Below are 23,934 nucleotides of genomic sequence, written 5' to 3' on the forward strand. Positions count from 1 at the left end.
GATACAAACTACTATATATAAAATAAATCAGCTACAAGGATATATTGTACAACACAGGGAATATAGACAATCTTTTAAAATAACTATAAATGGAGTATAACCTTTAAGAATTGTGAATTGACATGTTGTAAACCTGAAACTTATATAATACTGTACATCAACTATACTTCAATAAAGAAAAATGATAATTATGTGATATGATATAGATGTTAGCTAATGTTATGGTGGGAATCACACTGCAATATATAAATATATCAAATCACATTGTACACCTTAAATTTACGCAATGTTATATGTCAATTATATCACAAAAAATATAAAGTTATTTTTAAAAAAAGACTAAAAGGATACCAGCAGTAGAAATGACCAAAAAAAAAAAAAAAAAAAGTATCTGTATGTTTTCTGTGTGAGCCAAAGAGTAAAATTCAATATTTTAATGCAGAAATACTGTGATATTTATCTGTTTAATCAGTTGCCTCTTTAGGAATAAGAAATGAGTGTCAACTGGCTAATTGATGAGTTAGGTTAATAGTAGAAAATATGCATAAAATTCATGAGGTTATAAAACCAGTTATAACAAAGAAGTTTGCTGTGGTAAAGTGTTTTGATGTTTGCCATAGTACCGATTAATTTTAAATTACTAATGCTGATGACTCTGTACTATCTCCCCCTCCCCCCCAAGAATTCTAGTTCACAGTTAATCAAGAAGGTGGCAGTGGCACCTGTTAAACAACTGGCACAAATAGGAACTACTGTGGTAACCACTGTTCCGAAGCCTTCCCCAGTGCAAGTAAGTTGTGACTTGTGGCCATGTGCGCACTGGTTATTTTCTCATTTTCGTTATTATTTATTGCTAGCTATTTCCTGAAGAGAGCAATTCAGTGATATGTGAGGACACTTATTAAACTGGGAACTGTTGGAAGTATGGGAAACGCAAGATGAACATGGTGTATATTCTTGGAATATCAGATTTATTCAAATGTATTAAATTAATACAAATGCATCTAATGTTCATGTGTCACAGTGTCTAGAAGCAGGTGCTGGAACAGAATTTTGGTGTATGGGATATTTATTAGGGATTGATACCTGTGGAAGGGAAGGAGAGTAAGAGTTTGAACTAGATGCAGGTCCAATAAAGCCTCAGCCAACCTGATGGAGAGCTTTGGAGCAAGTGTGGCCCGTCAGAGTTGTCCCACTGTGTGCCAATGTGGTTGGATGAGCCATAATTTTCCCCCTGTCATCAGTCATGGGATGTGGACTCTCCAGGGAGAGTTGTGCTCATGGGCAGGTAATTCTCTGTAGCCGAAGCAGACTCTGAAGGAGCTGACAATTGTCGTCTGTCTGAATAGCATTCCCAACAACTAGGATAACACAAATCTCTTTGTGATGGTGTATCACAGTCTACTTGAATTGCTGGGATGTACTTCCTCATATGCATTGGAAACCAGCTCTCCTTGGATTTCTATAGGTTTCTTCCCTGGAGAAGCAAAGGAGAGGAGGTTAGTAGGATGAACTACACTCCCCACTGCTGCAGCTGACTACCATCTAGTCCCCACTGCTGCAGCTGATACCATCTAGATTCCTCCCACACTCAACTACCAACTCTTCTGGGTCTTAACTGGTAGTGTGATCAGACTTTTATCCCTGACAGGTCCAAGTTCCAAATTGCCACAGTCCTTTGAGGCAAGAGTTGTGTCACTTGTCCATTTATCATCACAATTGGGCAAGGAAATACCAAGAGGCACTTAAGTGGATCACCTGGATTCACTGCATAAACTCCTCTTGGCCTTCATTGTGTAAAAGCTACCCTACCTATTCCAGTTCTCAGGTCAGTTAGCCCTGTCATGATAATGACTCTTCTCTTTCCTGTTGGTCACTGGACACAGGGACCCTGAAGTGTCCAAGAGGCAGCCATGGTGTCTAGTTTATAGGGACTCTTGCTAGGTTCTTTGGTGAAAGTGTGCCACCTGTTGGCAGGAATGAGAAGCACAGGATCCCCCAGTGGGTCTTTGGGAGTAATGATAAGTGGATCCGTTCATCCTTCGACTCTTTGATTTCTTGGTTCTTCATATATTTGTCCTGTTGGGGACATAGTACCATATAGAATTTTTTGATTCAGTGAGTATGCACTAAGTCTTAGAAGGTGGAGGATAGAATTCCATCTTCATAGAGTATTGTCTCTGAGTTTGTACTTCACCTGTGTTTTCTGCACACTGTTCTAATACTTTACTAGGCAGGCAGCTTCTGGATCATGCCATATATGATAATCAGTGGATCCCATGGTCATGGGACCACTGTTGTACTTCCTTTGCTGTATAGAAGATACATCTTCTTGAAGCATGTTATGTGAAATCCCATGCTGTGGATCAAACATGGTGTTTGGTGTTTCAGAATTACTTAACCATATTACTTCCTCTAACAGATATGGTGATCAGTGAACCTGATTTTAAACATAGTTGTTTTTTGTTTGTTTTGTTTTTGTTGTTTTTTTTTTTGCTAATAATGGCTACCATTTATTGAGCACTTAATGTGTTGGACACTTTTTAAGTGCTTTACATCCCTCATCTCATTTCATTTCATCCTGTGACTATTCTGTAAGGAAGTATTATTTCTACTTTATGTATGTGAAAATCGGTTTAGAGAAGTTAAGAAATTTGCATGATTTCTGCTAATATGTAGCAAAGGGGGCATTTGAACCATGGTCTCTGTCTCTGGAAACTCTTTTCTTAATGACCTCTGTGCTGATTGTCTCAAACTCTAGGTTCCACCTCCCCGCCACCCCCCTCCTTTAGGTTATTCTGGGGAGATCACTGGGCCAAAGGGTATGAATTTAGGCCTACTGATAGCTGCTATGTGTTGTAAGAAATAATTATGTTTCTTAAAATGGGATTTTTTTTTTTTTGATCAGTCAGAGGTGGACACCAAATAACACCACAGGAAGTTGTATGAAAGTGAAAGAGACTTCCTGTACTGACAGGTCCTAGAAGAGGGTGGCATGGAACGACATGCAGGGGGCCATATGGGAGGAGCACCGGGGCAGGCTCAACCCAACAAGTGGGGATCTGAGAGAGAATGAAGACCTGGGGGCAAGTGCCTTTGTTGAGGGTTGGTATGGAGTACACAAGCAAAAGACGTGAGGGGATTTCATTGGTGTGTTTGAATGTCATTATGTCACAGTTGGGAGAGCAGAAAGAGAACTTGTGGCAGGGACCAGCCTTATCACACTGGTGCACCTGGTCACCTGGGCAAGGCGTTCACAGCCTGTTTGTAGGGATGTTGAGGCACCAGAAAAATATGAAGTTCGAAGAATTTACAATACAGTTATTTTATGAAAGGTGTTTCAACTTCCACAGTATTTTGAGTAAATCAATTTTTTTACTGTATCTATTTATTAAAGATTTAGTACATATAGTTGTACTAAAATGGTATATATGTGTTGTTTAATTCTTTTCCTTGGGTTATTTTTCCATATATATGTCTACAGTTGCTATTTCCATGCAGGGTGTGTATAACTTTTCTTAATTTAGATTGATGCATATTTTAAGCTGAGTTGCTCCTTAGTGGTAGGCTAAGGCAGTAGAAATTATCAGTGAAGTTAGTGAATAATTTCTGTGTCCACTTTGAGAGGTAAAGCATCTCAGTTTTAGGCATTTCTTGGAAATAAGGAGCTAGAACTTGGATGACTCTCTTTAAAAGGCAATTTAGTCTGTTAAATTTGTATACAATTAATTTCACTGACTCTTGTACATTAATATAACTGATTTTCACAATTTACTTCACATATACCCCAGGTCTTTTCTCTCCTGTCCCCTAGACATGCCTATTCAGTGCCAGTGCAGTCTTGCAAAGCATGGAAATAGCATTGCCTGGTCTAGAATATTGAGATTTATGATTGAGTTTAAAACAGTCCATCCATTACTGCAGTGTGATTATATACATAGAGTAAGACCAGGATTGTGTGTTTCTCCATGCCTCTTAAGAGTTGCAGGTATCTGGTAAGGTACAGGTAGTAGCTATATTAAAAAGAGTTATGAAGGACAAATTTTGTGCTGGAGACAGAATAAAATATTGACAAGGAAAGTAGGAGTGCCACAAATGCTTCTTCTACTCACAAAAAATAGGACTTTTTTCCTGAGCTCACATTTCATTGGGCCTTATTTTGCTTCATAAGGAAGAGGGACAGTACTCCCCTGAGGAACCCCTCCCATCAGTCCTGCGAGGTAATCATAGTCAACAGCTAAAGTTCGACATTACTTTCTTAAATATAGTAGTACAGAGAATTAATGGTAGAGTATAAAACATACTCACTGAAAAAAGAGTATGTGTTTACATAAACCTAAAATGTTTATTAGAAGATCTCCAAAAGGATTCAGAGGGAACTGTACAGTACTTGTCCTTGAAGAGCAGGACTAGGGATAGACTAAGAATGAGACTTCATTTTCATTGTTGTCTTTGAGATCTGTTAATATTTAATAAAACTACTAATTTAGGTATGATTTTTAATTTTACCTTTTTTGCTTAACATTTCATAAGTTTTCATCTTCATCATTAATCAGTGTTTTAAATTTTTCCCATTTTTTTACCCCCAGAACATTCTTATCTAATATATGCTTCAGTCTTTCTAAAGTGGAAATTTTTGATGTATATTTGATTCACTTATATTGATGGCTGCAGAAAGAAATTTTCTTGAGGGTAATAACAACCTGACCTTTTTGTGTTGTATACCTGTAGAACACAAGTATTTAAATTAAAATGATGGTGCAGTGTTCAGTTTTCTGTGTGAATTGTAAATACTGTTCTCTCCCCCCACCCTCAAACTTTACTCATGTTCTGTAACTTTTAGTGTTTGTCTTTAAAGTAAGATTGTTGCTTTATCTCAATCTGGTTGTCTAAATTATTACCCAATTTGCGATTTCTTATATTAAACTTTTTATCCTGCAGGTGGTGCTATAATCACACCTTATTTAATAGAGGATAGAAGAAACAACCGAAATTCTTTTCAGTGTGAAAATAAGATAATCACATTTTGTAATATTTGTTATTACAAATTACAAAGCTATTACTGCTTTTCTAATAGTCTACATAAAAGCAGCTTATCTGAATATGAGACTATCAATAGATCTCTCAGATTTATACTTAATAAAAAGCAGAATATTATAAAATAAATTCTATATTTTCTTACAAAAACTTACTATTTCAAATTTTTTTGGAGAAGTATTTTTTTTACATCTTTATTGGAGTATAATTGCTTTACAATGGTGTGTTAGTTTCTGCTTTATAACAAAGTGAATCAGTTATACATATACATATGTTCCCATATCTCTTCCCTTTTGCGTCTCCCTCCCTCCCACCCTCCCTATCCCACCCCTCTAGGCAGTCACAAAGCACCGAGCTGATCTCCCTGTGCTATGCGGCTGCTTCCCACTAGCTATCTATTTTACATTTGGTAGTGTATATATGTCCATGCCTCTCTCTCGCTTTGTCACAGCTTACCCTTCCCCCTCCCCATATCCTCAAGTCCATTCTCTAGTAGGTCTGTGTCTTTATTACTGTCTTACCCCTAGGTTCTTCATGACATTTTTTTTCTTAAATTCCATGTATATGTGTTAGCATATGGTACTTGTCTTTCTCTTTCTGACTTACTTCACTCTGTATGACAGACTCTAGGTCTATCCACCTCATTACAAATAGCTCAATTTCGTTTCTTTTTATGGCTGAGTAATATTCCATTGTATATATGTGCCACATCTTCTTTATCCATTCATCTGTCGATGGACACTTAGGTTGTTTCCATCTCTGGGTTATTGTAAATAGAGCTGCAATGAACATTTTGGTACATGACTCTTTTTGAATTATGGTTTTCTCAGGGTATATGCCCAGTAGTGGGATTGCTGGGTCATATGGTAGTTCTATTTTTAGTTTTTTAAGGAACCTCCATACTGTTTTCCATAGTAGTTATATCAATTTACATTGCCACCAACAGTGCAAGAGTGTTCCCTTTTCTCCACACCCTCTCCAGCGTTTATTGTTTCTAGATTTTTTGATGATGGCCATTCTGACCGGTGTGAGATGATATCTCATTGTAGTTTTGATTTGCATTTCTCTAATGATTAATGATGTTGAGCATTCATGTGTTTGTTGGCAGTCTGTATATCTTCTTTGGAGAAATGTCTATTTAGGTCTTCTGCCCATTTTTGGATTGGGTTGTTTGTTTTTTTGTTACTGAGCTGCATGAGCTGCTTATAAATTTTGGAGATTAATCCTTTGTCAGTTGCTTCATTTGCAAATATTTTCTCCCATTCTGAGGGTTGTCTTTTCATCTTGTTTATGGTTTATGGTTTATGGTTTCCTTTGCAAAAGCTTGGAGTTTCATTAGGTCCCATTTGTTTATATTTGTTTTTATTTCCATTTCTCTAGAAGGTGGGTCAAAAAGGATCTTGCTGTGATTTATGTCATAGAGTGTTCTGCCTATGTTTTTCTCTAAGAGTTTGATAGTTTCTGGCCTTATATTTAGGTCTTTAATCCATTTTGCGCTTATTTTTGTATATGGTGTTAGGGAGTGATCTAATCTCATACTTTTACATGTACCTGTCCAGTTTTCCCAGCATCTCTTATTGAAGAGGCTGTCCTTTCTCCACTGTACATTCCTGCCTCCCTTATCAAAGATAAGGTGACCATATATGTGTGGGTTTATCTCTGGGCTTTCTATCCTGTTCCATTGATCTATCTTCCTGTTTCTGTGCCAGTACCATACTGTCTTGATTACTGTAGCTTTGTAGTATAGTCTGAAGTCAGAGAGCCTGATTCCTCCAGCTCCGTTTTTCGTTCTCAAGATTGCTTTGGCTATTCGGGGTCTTTTGTGTTTCCATACAAATTGCGAAATTTTTTGTTCTAGTTCTGGGAAAAATGCCAGTGGTAGTTTGATAGGGATTGCATTGAATCTGTAGATTGCTTTGGGTAGTAGAGTCATTTTCACAATGTTGATTCTTCCAATCCAAGAACATGGTATATCTCTCCATCTATTTGTATCATCTTTAATTTCTTTCATCAGTGTCTTATAATTTTCTGCATACAGGTCTTTTGTCTCCTTAGGTAGGTTTATTCCTAGATATTTTCTTTTTGTTGCAATGGTAAATGGGAGTGTTTTCTTGATTTCACTTTCAGACTTTTCATCATTAGTGTATAGGAATGCCAGAGATTTCTGTGCATTAATTTTGTATCCTGCTACTTTACCAAATTCATTGATTAGCTCTGGTAGTTTTCTGGTAGCATCTTTAGAATCCTCTATGTATAGTATCATGTCATCTGCAAACAGTGACAGCTTTACTTCTTTTCCGATTTGGATTCCTTTTATTTCCTTTTCTTCTGATTGCTGTGGCTAAAACTTCCAAAACTATGTTGAATAAGAGTGGTGAGAGTGGGCAACCTTGTCTTGTTCCTGATCTTAGTGGAAATGCTTTCAGTTTTTCACCATTGAGGACGATGTTGGCTGTGGGTTTATCATATATGGCCTTTATTATGTTGAGGAAAGTTCCCTTGATGCCTACTTTCTGCAGGGTTTTTATCATAAATAGGTGTTGAATTTTGTCAAAAGCTTTCTCTGCATCTATTGAGATGATCATACGGTTTTTCTCCTTCAATTTGTTAATATGGTGTATCACGTTGATTGATTTGCGTATATTGAAGAACCCTTGCATTCCTGGAATAAACCCCACTTGATCATGGTGTATGATCCTTTTAATGTGCTGTTGGATTCTGTTTGCTAGTATTTTGTTGAGGATTTTTGCATCTATGTTCATCAGTGATACTGGCCTGTAGTTTTCTTTCTTTGTGACATTCTTGTCTGGTTTTGGTATCAAGGTGATGGTGGCCTCATAGAATGCGTTTGGGAGTGTTCCTCCCTCTGCTATATTTTGGAAGAGTTTCAGAAGGATAGGTGTTAGCTCTTCTCTAAATGTTTGATAGAATTTGCCTGTGAAGCCATCTGGTCCTGGGCTTTTGTTTGTTGGAAAATTTTTAATCACAGTTTCAATTTCAGTGCTTGTGATTGGTCTGTTCATGTTTTCTATTTCTTCCTGATTCAGTCTTGGCAGGTTGTGCATTTCTAAGAATTTGTCCATTTCTTCCAGGTTGTCCATTTTATTGGCATAGAGTTGCTTGTAGTAATTTCTCATGATCTTTTGTATTTCTGCAGTGTCAGTTGTTACTTCACCGTTTTCATTTCTAATTCTATTGATTTGAGTCTTCTCCCTTTTTTTCTTGATGAGTCTGGCTAATGGTTTATCAATTTTGTTTATCTTCTCAAAGAACCAGCTTTTAGTTTTATTGATCCTTGCTATCGTTTCCTTCATTTCTTTTTCATTTATTTCTGATCTGATTTTTATGATTTCTTTCCTTCTGCTAACTTTGGGGGTTTTTTGTTCTTCTTTCTCTAATTGCTTTAGGTGCAAGGTTAGGTTGTTTATTTGAGATGTTTCCTGTTTCTTAAGGTAGGATTGTATTGCTATAAACTTCCCTCTTAGAACTGCTTTTGCTGCATCCCATAGGTTTTGGGTCGTCGTGTCTCCATTGTCGTTTGTTTCTAGGTATTTTTTTATTTCCTCTTCAATTTCCTTATTGATCACTTCGTTATTAAGTAGTGTACTGTTTAGCCTCCACGTGTTTTTTATTTTTTATAAATCTTTTCCTGTAATTGATATCTAGTCTCATAGCGTTGTGGTCGGAAAAGATACTTGATACAATTTCAATTTTCTTAAATTTACCAAGGCTTGATTTGTGACCCAAGATATGATCTATCCTGGAGAATATTCCATGAGCACTTGAGAAAAATGTGTATTCTATTGTTTTTGGATGGAATGTCCTATAAATATCAATTAAGTCCATCTTGTTTAATGTATCATTTAAAGCTTGTGTTTCCTTATTTATTTTCATTTTGGATGATCTGTCCATTGGTGAAAGTGGGGTGTTAAAGTCCCCTACTATGAATATGTTACTGTCGATTTCCCCTTTTATGGCTGTTAGTATTTGCCTTATGTATTGAGGTGCTCCTATGATGGGTGCATAAATACTTACAATTGTTATATCTTCTTCTTGGATCGATCCCTTGATCATTATGTAGTGTCCTTCTTTGTCTCTTCTAATAGTCTTTATTTTAACGTCTATTTTGTCTGATATAAGAATTGCTACTCCAGCTTTCTTTTGGTTTCCATTTGCATGGAATATCTTTTTCCATCCCCTTACTTCCAGTCTGTATGTGTCTCTAGGTCTGAAGTGGGTCTCTTGTAGACAGCATATATATGGGTCTTGTTTTTGTATCCATTCAGCCAATCTGTGTCTTTTGGTGGGAGCATTTAGTCCATTTACATTTAAGGTAATTATCGATATGTATGTTCCTATTCCCATTTTCTTAATTGTTTTGGGTTTGTTATTGTAGGTCTTTTCCTTCTCTTGTGTTTCTTGCCTAGAGAAGTTCCTTTAGCATTTGTTGTAAAGCTGGTTTGGTGGTGCTGAACTCTCTCAGCTTTTGCTTGTCTGTAAACGCTTTAATTTCTCCATCAAATCTGAATGAGATCCTTGCTGGGTAGAGTAATATTGGTTGCAGTTTCTTCTGTTTCATCACTTTAAATATGTCCTGCCAGTCCCTTCTGGCTTGCAGAGTTTCTGCTGAAAGATCAGCTGTTAACCTTATGGGGATTCCCTTGTGTGTTATTTGTTGTTTTTCCTTTGCTGCTTTTAATGTGTTTTCTTTGTATTTAATTTTTGACAGTTTGATTAATATGTGTCTTGGCGCATTTCTCCTTGGATTTATCCTGTATGGGACTCTCTGGGCTTCCTGGACTTGATTAACTATTTCCTTTCCCATATTAGGGATGTTTTCAACTATAATCTCTTCAAATATTTTCTCAGTCCCTTTCTTTTTCTCTTCTTCTTCTGGAACCCCTATAATCCGAATGTTGGTGCGTTTAATGTTGTCCCAGAGGTCTCTGAGACTGTCCTCAGTTATTTTCATTCTTTTTTCTTTATTCTGCTCTGCAGTAGTTATTTCCACTATTTTATCTTCCAGGTCACTTATCCGTTCTTCTGCCTCAGTTATTCTGCTATTGATCCCATCTAGAGTATTTTTAATTTCATTTATTGTGTTGTTCATTGTTGCTTGTTTCATCTTTAGTTCTTCTAGGTCCTTGCTAAATGTTTCTCGCATTTTGTCTATTTTATTTCCAAGATTTTGGATCATCTTTACTCTCATTATTCTGAATTCTTTTTCAGGTAGACTGCCTATTTCCTCTTCATTTGTTAGATCTGGTGGGTTTTTATCTTGCTCCTTCATCTGCTTTGTGTGTTTCTGTCTTATTTTGCTTATCTTACTGTGTTTGGGGTCTCCTTTTTGCAGGCTGCAGGTTCGTAGTTTCCGTTGTTTTTGGTGTCTGTCGCCAGTGGCTAAGGTTGGTTCTGTGGGTTGTGTAGGCTTCCTGGTGGAGGGGACTAGTGCCTGTGTTCTGGTGGATGAGGCTGGATCTTTTCTTTCTGGTGGGCAGGTCCACGTCTGGTGGTGTGTTTTGGGGTGTCTGTGGACTTATTATGATTTTAGGCAGACTCTCTGCTTATGGGTGGGGTTGTGTTCCTGTCTTGATAGTTGTTTGGCTTAGGGTGTCCAGCACTGTAGCTTGCTGGTCGTTGAGTGAAGCTGGGTGCTGGTGTTGAGATGGAGATCTGTGGGAGATTTTCGCTGTTTGATATTATGTGGACCTGGGAGGTCTCTTGTGGACCAGTGTCCTGAAGTTGGCTCTCCCACCTCAGAGGCACAGCACTGACCCCTGGCTGCACCACCAAGAGCCTTTCATCCACACGGCTCAGAATAAAAGGGAGAAAAAGTAGAAAGAAAGAATTAGTAGAAGGAAGGAGGCTAGGAAGGAAGGAAAAGAAAGAAAGGAAAAGAAAGAAAGAAAGTAAGAAAGAAAAGGGGGAGGGAGGAAGGAGGGAAGGAAGGAAAAAAGAAAGAAAGAAGATAAAGTAAAATAAAAGTAAGATAAAATAAAACAGTTATTAAAATTAAAAAAAATTATTAAGAAAACAAATTAAAAAAAAAAAACGGACAGATAGCACCCTAGGACAAATGGTGGAAGCAAAGCTATACAGACAAAATCTCACACAGAAGCGTACACATACACACTCACAAAAAGAGGAAAAGGGGAAAAAATCATAAATGTTGCTCTCAAAGTCCACCTCCTCAGTTTGGGATGATTTGTTGTCTAAAGGAAGGAAAGAAAGAAAGAAAGAAAAAAAAGTGAAATAAAATAAAGTAAGATAAAATAAAATAAAGTTATTAAAATAAAAAATATTAAGAAAAACAATTAAAAACAAACAAACAAAGAAAAAAACCGGACAGATAGAACCCTAGGATAAATGGTGGATGCAAAGCTATACAGACAAAATCTCACACAGAAGCATACACATACACACAAAAAGAGAAAAAGGGGAAAAAATCATAAATCTTGCTCTCAAAGTCCGCCTCCTCAATTTGGGATGATTCTTTGTCTATTCATGTATTCCACAGATGCAGGGTACATCAAGTTGATATTGGAGCTTTAATCCGCTGCTTCTGAGGCTGCTGGGAGAGATTTTCCTTTCTCTTCTTTGTTCTCACAGCTCCCTGGGCTCAGCTTTGGATTTGGCCCCGCCTCTGCCTGTAGGTTGCCGGAGGGCGTCTGTTCTTCGCTCAGACAGGACGGGGTTAAAAGAGCAGCTGCTTCAGGGAGTCTGGCTCACTCAGGCTTGGGAGAGGGAGCGGTACGGAGTGCGGGGCGAGCCTGCGGCAGCAGAGGCCACCGTGACGTTGCACCAGCCTGAGGCGCGCCGTGCGCTCTCCCGAGGAAGTTGTCCCTGGATCCCGAGACCCTGGCAGTGGCGGGCTGCACAGGCTCGCCGGAAGGGGGGGTGTGGATAGTGACCTGTGCTCTCACACAGGCTTCTTGGTGGCGGCAGCAGCAGCCTTAGAGTCTTATGCCCGTCTCTGGGGTCTGCGCTTTTAGCCGCGGCTCGCGCCCGTCTCTGGAGCTCCTTTAAGTAGGGCTCTTAATTCCCTCTCCTCGTGCACCAGGAAACAAAGGGAAGAAGAAGTCTCTTGCCTCTTCGGCAGGTCCAGACTCTTCCCCACACTCCCTCCCGGCTAGCCGTGGTGCACTAACCCCTTCAGGCTGTGTTCACGCTGCCAACCCCAGTCCTCTCCCTGCACTCCGACCGAAGCTGGATCCTCAGCTCCCAGCCCTGCCTGCCCTGGCGGGTGAGCAGACAAGCCTCTCGGGCTGGTGAGTGCTGGTCAGCACCGATCCTCTGTGCAGGAATCTCTCCGCTTTGCCCTCCACACCCCTGTTGCTGCACTCTCCTCCGCGGCTCCGAAGCTTTCCCCCTCTGCCACCTGCAGTCTCCGCCCGCGAAGGGGCTTCCTAGTGTGTGCAAACCTTTCCTCCTTAACAGCTCCCTCCCACTGGTGCAGGTCCCATCCCTATCCTTTTGTCTCTGTTTATTCTTTTTACTTTTGCCCTACCCAGGTACGTGGGGAGTTTCTTGCCTTTTGGGAGGTCTGAGGTCTTCTGCCAGCATTCAGTAGGTGTTCTGTAGGAGTTTTTCCACGTGTAGATGTATTTCTGGTGTATCTGTGGGGAGGAAGGTGATCTCCGCGTCTTACTCTTCCGCCATCTTCCCCTCGTCCCCCTGGAGAAGTATTAATAATATTTGAGGACTACGTGCTTGGCACTGTTTTTTAGAAACAATCCCAGGATAGAAGGTACCATTGCTGTCCTTGTTTTTTACAAACAGGAATCAGAGGGTTAGCAGGATAAAGTAACTTGCCTGAGGTCAACACTTGGGTGTCGATGATAAATAGGTAGGTAGGTGAGAATGAAACCCAGAGCTGCCAGAGTCCAGAGCTGGTAAATGGTGTTACATTGCCTTAGACTAGTAGAGCATAATATAAAAGCAAGGATGTCAAGATCCTTTTGTACTCTAAGTGTGAAATGAGGCACTCGCCATGATGCATATCATAGTAATACATCTCTCGATATCTACCGCTTTTACTTTCAGTCTGTGGCTGTGCCAACCAGTGTTGTTACAGTGACCCCTGCAAAGCCGTTGAATACAGTGGCTACCCTGAAGCCTTCAAGTTTGGGAGCACCACCCACCCCCTCAAGTGAGCCCAGTCTCACAGCAGAGAACTCAGCCGCTGCTCAGACTAATCTTTCTCCGGTAAAGCTCTCCCTTATACCTTACGTAAATAGAACTCTTTACAAATCTTCTTCAAATATATTTTCTAGCTAACATTTGTGACTGTTTGTTTATACTTCTATATTTAGACAATGCTAGAAAATGTGAAGAAATGTAAGAACTTCCTCGCAATGTTAATAAAACTGGCGTGTAGCGGATCACAGTCCCCGGAGATGGGGCAGAATGTGAAGAAGTTGGTGGAACAACTTTTGGTAAGTTGGGACTATAAAAGCTCTGTAAACAGCTGTAGAACATGTTTTAAATGAGAAATAAATATTTTTAAATGAGGTTTATCTTAAATGCATTTTTGGATAACCTTTGCTTTTGCTTATTGAAAGCTTTGTAATGATTATAAATCTTAGACTAGTAAATTTAGTCTATACAGTCGTTCCTCAGTATCCATGGGATTGGTCCCAGGACCTGCTGAGGATACCAAAATCCACAGATGGTCAAGTCCCATAGTTGGCCCTCCCTATCTGTGGGTTCCGCATCTGTGGATTCAACCAACTGCGAATTGTAAATATAGTACTACACCAGTCCTTAGTTGGTTGAATCTGCTCATGCAAAACGCGGGGATATGAAGGGCCGACTGTATTACTTTGTTTGCTAGTCTTGCTTCACTTAGCCTAAAAAGAGCTTTTGAGAGAAGGTTGACTACTTGGTCAAATAAAAACTTATTAGTATTTGGAGAATATTTGGCCTCATGAAAAGAAGTGGTTGGAAAAGTATTTTAAGAGCTTTTCTCCAGATCGTTATGGATATTCTTTAGAGTCCACTGGTTTGTCTTGTACCCTGGATGGATCTTTCACCCAAATGTAACAGCTCACGTTTGGTTGTCTGGAAAATAATTGATTCGCTGAGTTGTATAGATCTTCCAAATTTGACAGATTTGTTATTTAAGATATCAAAAAATCATACCTGTAATCTAACAATCGCATCAGAAAATTTTTTCAGTACAGGGAAGCTATCAAGCTCAGGATTGTGGTTACAAATTTTCCAAAATTCTAATTTGGCTTGCAAGCTCTGATTTTTATCATTAGCAACAAAAACCATCAGTTGTTTTCCTTACAGTGACAGGCTTCGATCGTTTGTTTGTTTTTTGAGAGAGTGTCTCTCAAAATACCCCAATGTGAATAACCACAGCTGGTTTGATATTCTTTCCAGTAAATGAAAGAAAAGCAGCTAGCTCAGCAAGCAACTCAATCACAAAGTGCTTTTCCTTGAGTATCTTACTTTGGTCTACTGGTATGGTTCCCATTATGTTGCACACAATATTTTTAAAAGATGTCTACTGAAGGGTTAAGATTTAGTAAAATTAAATTTTACTGTTCTGTGAAGGACATTTTAAAGTGGAACTGGCTCTATTTTTTTTTGTTTTTTTACCACACATGCATAGCAATGCAGAGTATGACGACAACTATTTAAATTTGTTATCATTGCCTTTCTTGCCAGCAGTTGCTTTCGTACCATCAGTGCAAATCTCAGCACAGTGGAAAAAGCAAAAAAATGATTAGTATTAATGTGAAAATAATTTAGACCTCATAGACCCCTGCAGTGTTTAGAGTCCAAACCAGTATGAAAGGGTTCCTAAGTTCTTTGGAACAACAGCATATCTATTATTGTGGCCTTGTAATAAAATACAGTCTAACCTCAGTTAAAGTAATTTAAAAATTGAGAAAGGAAAACAAAAAAAAATCCAAGGCCCCCACACCAAATAACTTCCAATTTCCTACCCTAAGAAGTGTAGGACTCCTGTGTCTTTACTTCTTAATTGTTCTTAACAGACTATAGTACTATCACCTTATCCAGTCAGTGAGCTCTTCTCTCACTTTGCTTACTGGGATCTTAAAAAATAATAATAATAATCTCTTCATTGTATTCTGTATGAAAAAACATCTCTATGTTTATTCATTTTATGGGGGACATGAAAAAAACGCCCCCATTTAATGATAGACTTTGACTTTATTACAGTTCAAAGTTTGCTATGTCTACAATCATGAACCACACACTTTTCCTCTTGTAAAATATTTGTAGACCTAAAAGTGTTTTTCTTTCTTCCATTCCTCAGGATGCAAAAATTGAAGCAGAAGAATTTACTAGACAACTGTATGTTGAACTCAAGTCTTCACCTCAGCCTCACCTAGTTCCTTTCCTTAAGGTAGAGTTATGTGTTACTTTGAAGAAATAGTTTGGATTAGATTATTTTAAAGTAATTTGAAATCTGAATATTTCAATATGACAGCAATTTAATGTGAAGATAGTAACAGTAGAAGAAATCTCTCAGGGCTGTTGCAATCTGTAAAGCACATTCATAATTCATATTCTTTGCATTGGAACACATTGAGAAAACAGAAGTAACATCTCATTCATGAACATAACTTAATGATTGTATTATTTGATGCTTGTATTCTCAAAGATTCTTAACTTAAAAAAAAATAGTATCTCTGCTTTGTCCTGATGACTCTTATTCTCTTAGAAATAGTAAGCCACATGGTACCAAATTTAGTGGGAAAGCTATTACTATTTTTTTTTGGAGGGGGGAAGCTATTATTTTTAAAAATTAATTTATATTGTTAGTAGACACTCTTCTCTAAGATTTATTGAATTAAATAGATTTTGATGGAGAACAATAACTTTGATAACAAGAGCTTTGTTTGGCAGGCTGAAAAAATATATTCCTTTTGGATATTTTGAAGCTGAAAAGGAATTGAATTGAAATTTATAAAGTCATTAAAGACCTGAGATTTTAGTGAACCAAACACTCATCCCATATATTTTGAAATAATGGAACGAAGAGTTGCCTTTAGAAAAGAGTGGGAAAGGAGATGGGGCACCACATTTTCAGAAGGCTATTAAAATAACTGGAAATTGTCCCTAGGAGGCTGACCATGTTGATTAGGAAGTTGCCAATCATGTGATATAAAATGTGGCTAAAAAACTGAGAATGTTTTAGCCAGGGAAGACTTAGTCTGGGGAAGGGAAGATTGAAGGGTCAGCGCAGTACCGAACATCAATGACTAGAGCCCTGTTTTCAGGTGACCCTCTTGATTGAGAAGTTAGCTGCAGTTCTTCTTGGGTCCCTTTCAATGTAAAAGTTCTGTGAGCTGTAGGTGCTCTATGTGATACTGACAACTCTGTTTAGTGTATCTGTGTTTCATACTCACTGGAGACACTGTGGGGGAGAAGGAGGGAAATAAGAAAGTACCTACTATGTGTTCTGTGCTTTGCTGGCTACTTCACTTATAATTTGGATTGTTTGGACTTAATTTTCATATCAGTCTTTTGACAATAGGTGCTAGATGGTATAGTATTTTCCATTTTGGAGATGAGAAAATTGTTTAAATTGGCTTAACTTTTGATCAAACACACAGGTCTAGAATTTAGCCTGACTCTACTGGCTATGTAACACTCCCTTGAAGTTACTAAATATTACCATTAAGTATTTGCATTTTGTATCAGTTTTCTAAGGACTATTATTAAGCCTTATGTTTCTTTCTTGAGAATATTTTTTTCACATCCTTGAGAGCTCTGGAGGTTGGACTTTGCATAGAGATAAGGGATTTGGCATTTAGACTTAACTCTGGCCAGGTGATCAAGAGATAATTTAACATACATGTTTTTATTGTTGTCTCTTTAAGTCTTATTACTTTAACATTTCTTTCCAGTTGTGTTTTTCTCAGGTCTCCCCCATCTTAGATTTCTTGCTTAAATTTAATTAATCATATCACTTCATTTGTTCATGTATTTCCAAAGCAGCTTGTTTCTACCATTTTTAAAGTTTGGGAAAGGAGCGTGAAAGACTTTTTGTTTCTTTCTTTTGATACTATTTATAGATATATGTAATTGAAAACCTTCAGATTAAAATTTTCTCAATCTTTTTAAATAAAAAAAAGTAAGAGAAGTAACTAGAAGGAAAGGGAAGAGAAGCATTAGTTCTCATTTGCTTTTTAAGTAAAGGCAATCTGACTGAATTTAAGTATCAAAACAAGGAAATCTTCCAAAACAGCTCATGAATTCGCTGAAAGATAACTTACCAACCACCTCCTTTTTCGTCTTTTTTTCTTACTCAAAAACAAAAGTAGATAAAAACCCCAGGGATGAAAAGGCAGAACCTTCTTTTTACATTAAGCTGTTTTTATTTTTTTAGCAAGATACAAAGGTAGACTCCAACTTAAAATCCAGTCAGAAAATATCCTAGCTCAATTAAGGAAATTGACCTTCTTTCTATTAATTTTATTTTGATGTAAAGACTGTTTCTACTCAAGAGTTTGGAAGTTATTTAACAAAAACTTTTTTTTTAGATTCTGCTGTCCTGTAAACAAACTTGTAAATACTGAAGTTATGGGTGATCTGTTATGGGGTTTAGATAAATACAAATAAGTAGGATGCAGTGTTTTATTTTACCAAATTAATATTTGATACCAAATTGACACTGAGGTTTATAAAATAAGTTTAATACTGAGACATAATAATTATGAATAGAAAAATGAAGCACTTCGGGGCTTTAAATTGTATCCTGGATATTGACAGAATGTAAATGATTGATAACAGATTTCCTCAACTGAAACGTTGGTATACTTTTAATTTTATGTTGTAAAGATATGACATACAAAGTAGTTCTGTTTTACTAGAGCTCATTTATTTAGCTATCAGTGTTTTTTTTGTCCTCTGTTTCTAGAAAAGTGTGATTGCCTTACGACAACTGATGCCTAACTCCCAGAGCTTTATTCAGCAGTGTGTTCAGCAGACTTCTAGCGAGGTGGTCATTGCTACCTGTACCACAACAGTAACGCCTTCTCCTGTGGTGACAACAGCAGTTTCCTCAGTCCAGCCTGAAAAGCCCATCATTGGTTCTGAAGCAGCAACATCTGGAACTGTGTCAGTGCAAACTCTGAATCCACTTGCTCCAGGGGGAGCAAAAACTGGAGTTGTGACACTTCGTTCTGTGGGTCCAGCTGCTGTGCCCGGAGGAACAACAGCTGGAACTGTTGTGCTTCAGACTCCAAAACCGCTAGTGACATCTCTGCAGAACACAGTGACAGCAGTCTCGCTTCAGCCTGAAAAGCCAGTTGTCTCTGGGACAGCAGTGACACTGGCCCTCCCCTCGGTAACTTTTGGAGAAACCTCAGCAGCAGCTGTATGTCTTCCGTCTATGAAACCTGTTGTTACTTCTGCTGGGACCACATCTGACAAGCCTGTCATTGGCACTCCACTCCAAATCACACTTGCACAGCCGGGCCCCGTGCTTACACAACCAGCAAGCATTCCACAGGCAGTTAAAGTCAAACAACTAGTGAGTAACAGTTCATTTCTTCCTCTGTTTCTTCTTTTGAAAATTTCAGACATTCAGAAAACTGGCAAGACTAGTAAAATGAACCCCTGTGTACCCTTGACCAAGGTTGACCATTTGTTAACATTGTACCATGTTTGCTTTGTCTCTCCCCCCTCTATTCACATACACAAACATACACGTAATTTTTTCCTGAACCATTTAAGAGTTGGTTGCAGAAATTGACTTTGTGCCATTAAGTACTGTGTATCTCTTAAGGAAAAGGACTTTTTTTTAGCATAACTGCAAACGTACTTACTATCACACATGGGTAGTTAATATTGGCACAATATTTACAGTTGTCCCAACAATGTCCTTAATAGCTAATTTTTTTTGATGTTGTTTCTAGTAAAGAATTGCATATTACACTTGTCATTTTTTTTTTTCAGGCTCCGTTAATCTAGAACAGTTCTCAGCCTTTTGTAGTTGTTTACTGTGTTGTAATATTTTAAGTGCCTGGGCTAGTTGTTTTGCAGAGTGTCCTTTACTTTGTTTTGTCTAATCATTTCCTCAAGACTAGATTCAGATTAAATATTTTTGGTAAGGTTATTACATAGGTGATATTATGGTAACATTTCTTTTAAAAACGTGCTGAGGGAAGAGAGAAGTGAGGGGACTAGATGAGTAAGAAGTTGTGGTTCTTCCTAAACCCTATAGACTGGGAAGTTCTTGGGTGGAAGAAACCTGAAATTTTAGCTGTTTATCTATTAGTGTTTAGATCTACTTCACTCAAGACGCGTTTTATCGGAAGACTGAAAGTATTGTTAACCTGTGGAAGATAGTACGTGGTGAATTAATTAAAAATCGTGTTTTTTAAGTAAAGTTCTCCCCTACCTTATACTGTAACAGAACTAACTGTTCTTTTGATTTTTGGTGATTGCCCTTGTTCTTCTTTGAAAACCTTTATGTTAAAGGCTGTGTTTTGAATCTCTTTGTTTTAGTTTTTTCTGCTTTTTGGAAGAGTAAAATCTAAGTAGACTTCCCAGCCTTGTGTACATGATCAGGAGAAGACATTAGTATCTGCGAATGATTGTCTTTGAGGCAGAGGGCAAGCTTTAGGTGTAGAATAAAAGAGGAAAGATCAGTTTGGGCAACAGTCAAACTCTTGGGTAGGTGGGAAGTAATATCATTTCCTGGGCATTGATCTTTTTTCATCCCTTCCTACTCTGCGTCTGATTTTCAAGTGGAGAAATGTACCTGCCTTGTGGCGTTTCTCTTCGGTGTCTGCATTTAATCTCAGAGATGAACCTTCTTTAGAAGCAGTGATTCTTAAACATCGATCTGAGTAGCCAGGTTTGGGAACCATTGGAACTGTAATTGCCCTGGTGAAAGGTCTCTTTTGGTAGCACTTAAGAGTATTGAAATCCTCTTTATGGGTCATAGCTGATTCTTGAATAAATGCTAATCTTTATTGAAAATCTATAGCATATCCACCCCTAAGTGAAATAATACTTTATAGCTACGTAGAGTCTTAAAACATGTCTTGTATGCAGTATGGATTTTGAAATAATTTTGATGAAGACAAGGCAGGGAGAAAACTAAGAATCCCAGAAATTGTAAGGGACCTATCCACTGGCACTCAACAAGTAATAGATCTCACCTAGAACCCAGCATCTTTCCCATTAGATTCTGGCACTTATGGCAAGAACTTCTAGGTTTCTAGAGGGTCCTGAAATGGAAAACTGTCAGGTAATAACATCTTGACAGCATTTACATTTTATAGGCTTACCTTGTTATACATTAGAAACAGTTTCAATCAAGAAAAACATGTAACAAAATCCACTGGTAAATTTTAGGGATTTTTAAACTTCCTGCTTTCATTCTTAAAAGAATGGGGAATATATTTTCCTTGTGAATTCTGTTTTCTTGTTTGGCCTTTGTTTCAATTTTAGTCAACAAATTTGATGTCAGTATTCATACCTTCCTGTTTAAAATGGCAGAAACAAAGCAGCTAGACACTGAAGAAGCATTGTAATCTGTTTTATAACAAATTTTTACCTGGGGCACAAAACAACATAAGCTGTTCTTTCTGTATGGTAATGCCACAGAGAGGATTGAACTAGGATGTTCTTTCAAATCAGCTAATTTAGAAAATTAATGTTACTTAAGTTTGAATTAGTATTACTCAAGTAATTTAAGAATATGATCAGTGAGTTCATTATAAACCATAGTGCAGTTTAATTCTAGGTCTAAGTGAGGAGGAAAACACTCCGGGTGCTAGAAACATAAGAAAGTATTCAATGCAGCTTGTAAGAAATATGGTAAATAATTATTTAAAATACGAGAATTGCCACGCTAAATCAAATCTGTGGTCCATGTAACTCAGGATGCAATCTCCAAAAGTGGTCTGAACAGTAGAAGTATGGCTGTGTTTTTCAGTGTTAGGTATAAAATTTGTGTGATGTATTTCCTTTAATAATCATGAATTTAAAAATCCCTGTTAATACTTTATCTTTTTCTAGCTTGTACTAGTTTTCCTGAAGAGTTGTATAGGTTTCCTGCCTTCTTGATAAGATGTTTTAAATATCACACTTTCAAGGTATGAGAATCCTCTTAATCTACCATTTCAGGGTTTAGATTTTGTACAGTTATTATTTTATGAAGTATATGTTTTCATTCCAGATTAAAGAGACTTTCCTCCCAATTAAAAAAAAATTAGATTTATGACCACATGTTATCTCTTCTATCTCATGGATTTTTGTATGTTGCCCTCTGGGGATCTGCTAAAGTTCTCAAGTACATTAGCTAGGATTGTTCAGACTTCCTTTAGGTATAAATTTTTCATTTTGTACCAGTAGCTCAACATAGTGCTTTGTATATCTTGGTCCTCAAATGCTTGAATTGTTGAAATATGGACCTAACCAGTAGTTCCTGGATTTCATCTAAGAATCTAATTCTTTTAAATGATTAATCTTATTGGTTGTCTACCAATTCTGGCATAGCAGCTTTATAGGATGTTATATACTACAATTAAGCGGAGCTTGACTTTTTTTTTTTTTTTTTTTTTGCGGTACGCGGGCTTCTCACTGCCGTGGCCTCTCCCGTTGCAGAGCACAGGCTCTGGACGCGCAGGCTCAGCGGCCATGGCTCACGGGCCCAGCTGCTCCACGGCATGTGGGATCTTCCCAGACTGGGGCACGAACCCGTGTCCCCTGCATCAGCAGGCGGACTCTCAACCACTGCGCCACCAGGGAAGCCCCGGAGCTTGACATTTTTACCTTTTTTAAAAAGTTAATGAAAGAGAGTGGATGAATTGGATTAGAATCTACCAATGGTGGATAGAAAATAAATAGACGCTTTCAGGAGTTTTGATGCTTAAAATTTTCCTTAGGATATTTGTGAAAAAATTATTTTACACATAATTGAGCAAAAGCTAAATTTAATTTAAATTAAACATTGTCATAGTAATTCAGTTTAAATGTAATTAGAAATGTTAATTTAATTTAAAAGAGCTAAATTTTAATGTCTCATCATTTTTTAAATTAAATTTTGATAAATTTTAACACAAAAAATTAATAAGCTTCTCAAATCCACATGTGTGAACAAAAATCATGAATGAGAAAGGAAATTCAAAATTCTGGGTTTCTGTTTTTTAGAAAAAAGGTGTATAGTTTTAGAGAGTAAACTGAATAATGTTACTCTTAGTAATCGTGTGTGTGTGTGTGTGTGTGTGTGTAAAATCTTTAAAAAAGTTTTTATTTGGAGATAGTGCAGGAAGTTGTAGTATTATCATAGATATTTTCCTTATTTCAGATATATATTTCCCCAGGTGACTATTACTTGCATTTCTTTCTTAACAGAATTGTAGACATTTGATAAGTAAGTGGCCAAGTACGTTCAACAATCATTCTCCAACTATTACTGTTTTGAGGATGTAAGAGAAAGACAGCTAATTATCAGTATATTATTAATGTGGTAATTTTCAGTTTCATTGAAGTAAAACTGATCTCCTAAAATAAATTGACCCAGAATATTAGAAAAAATCTGTTGTTGCATCATATTTTTGTCTCGTACCTTATTATTTTGAAGTAGGGAATCATTAAAGAATTTCAGAATACACATTTTTATATGAAATGCTCTGTGAGGCTTCACTCTGCTGATTGTCTCTGACTTCACCTCTCACTGAAGAAGGAGAAATATTTTCCAGGTATAAATTTCAGTCTCTGAGTGTGCTGGTGGCCAGTATTTTTGTTAAAGAAGTTGAAATTAAAATTGAGTAGGAAACAAAACAAGGATTATTGTTTTATTGGGTCAAGTAGTTCACTGTCAGTTTCATATTGGACTGATCTACTAAGACCCACACTTAAGTAATGAGTTTGTCTTTTTTTTCTTTCTTCTTAGCATGCTGTTAAGAGTGACAGGAGAGGTAGAATTCAGTTGTTGATTGTCAAATAGGACTAATGAAAGATTTGGTAAAGAGTCTGAATCCAAGTAAGGCCTCGACTATAATTTAATCAGGGTTCATATAGTAGTCTTAATATATAGGTTGATTAATGCCAGTTCATTTAAATTTAATTGAAGAATATATTTTTTTTAGCTTTTAGTTTGGTGAGGCTACATTAGAATTTATGGAAAATAGACTATTTAGAGACAATATTTACAGGGTGTATGTTGTCTTATTTTTGCCTTATTCAAGAAAATGTTTTATTATGAAAATTTCCAAACATAGCAAAGTTGAAGTTTATAGTGAACACCCATATACCAACCACCTAGATTCCACTATTTACAGTTACTATACTTGATTTATCCACCCATCAATCTTAATTTTTGATACATTTCAAAGGTTTCTTCCTAAAAAATTAAACATTAATTTTAATGCATGCATATCATTAACTACCAATCAATACTTGTTTACTCTTTTCTTCTTTTTAGCTAAAATTTATATTCAGTGATGTGCATAAATTTTAAATGTAACATTGGATAAGTTTTGACAGTGCTTACCTCTGTGTAACTCAAACTCTTTCAAGATAGGGAGTGTTACCATCACCTTGCAGTTCCCTTTTGTCCCTTCCCAGTCAGTCCCCACCTGTGTACCTCCAGAAGCAATGACTCCCACAGATTAGTTTTGCTTGTTGTTAAAGTTCATATAAATCATCATACAAATAAGCACATTTAAATTTTTTAACAGAAATTTATAGGTTCTCGATTTGAAGCAGCATTTACTGATTTCTATAAAAGCTGGTAATATAATTAAGAGTTCATTTGGGCAAATTTTTAAAAGTGGTTAGAAGGCCCTTTGAAAAAACAGCATGTTCTGAGGTTGCCAAGGTTGAATTTTAATCTAGATTGGGCATGGCAAATACATTTCAACTCTCATAGGATTTTACTGGACCTCTGTGTCAAGA

At 37.2% G+C, this 23,934-nt stretch overlaps 1 protein-coding gene across 2 annotated transcripts in view; it reads left to right on the top strand.

Moving 5' to 3' along the window:
- Positions 1 to 23,934, top strand: part of TAF4B (TATA-box binding protein associated factor 4b) — a 117,752-nt gene that overhangs the window by 12,695 nt on the left and 81,123 nt on the right. The window contains exons 3-7 of one of the 2 annotated variants that reach the window (XM_060118590.1): positions 683 to 790; positions 13,081 to 13,242; positions 13,350 to 13,472; positions 15,329 to 15,418; positions 17,939 to 18,553. In XM_060118590.1, coding sequence (XP_059974573.1) covers positions 683 to 790; positions 13,081 to 13,242; positions 13,350 to 13,472; positions 15,329 to 15,418; positions 17,939 to 18,553 — 1,098 coding nt within the window. The remainder of the gene's footprint in view (positions 1 to 682; positions 791 to 13,080; positions 13,243 to 13,349; positions 13,473 to 15,328; positions 15,419 to 17,938; positions 18,554 to 23,934) is intronic. The other variant, XM_060118591.1, reaches the window with a different exon arrangement.

The sequence above is a fragment of the Mesoplodon densirostris genome, chromosome 15 (assembly GCF_025265405.1).
Source record: "Mesoplodon densirostris isolate mMesDen1 chromosome 15, mMesDen1 primary haplotype, whole genome shotgun sequence".
Classification (NCBI taxonomy): Eukaryota; Metazoa; Chordata; class Mammalia; order Artiodactyla; family Ziphiidae; genus Mesoplodon; species Mesoplodon densirostris.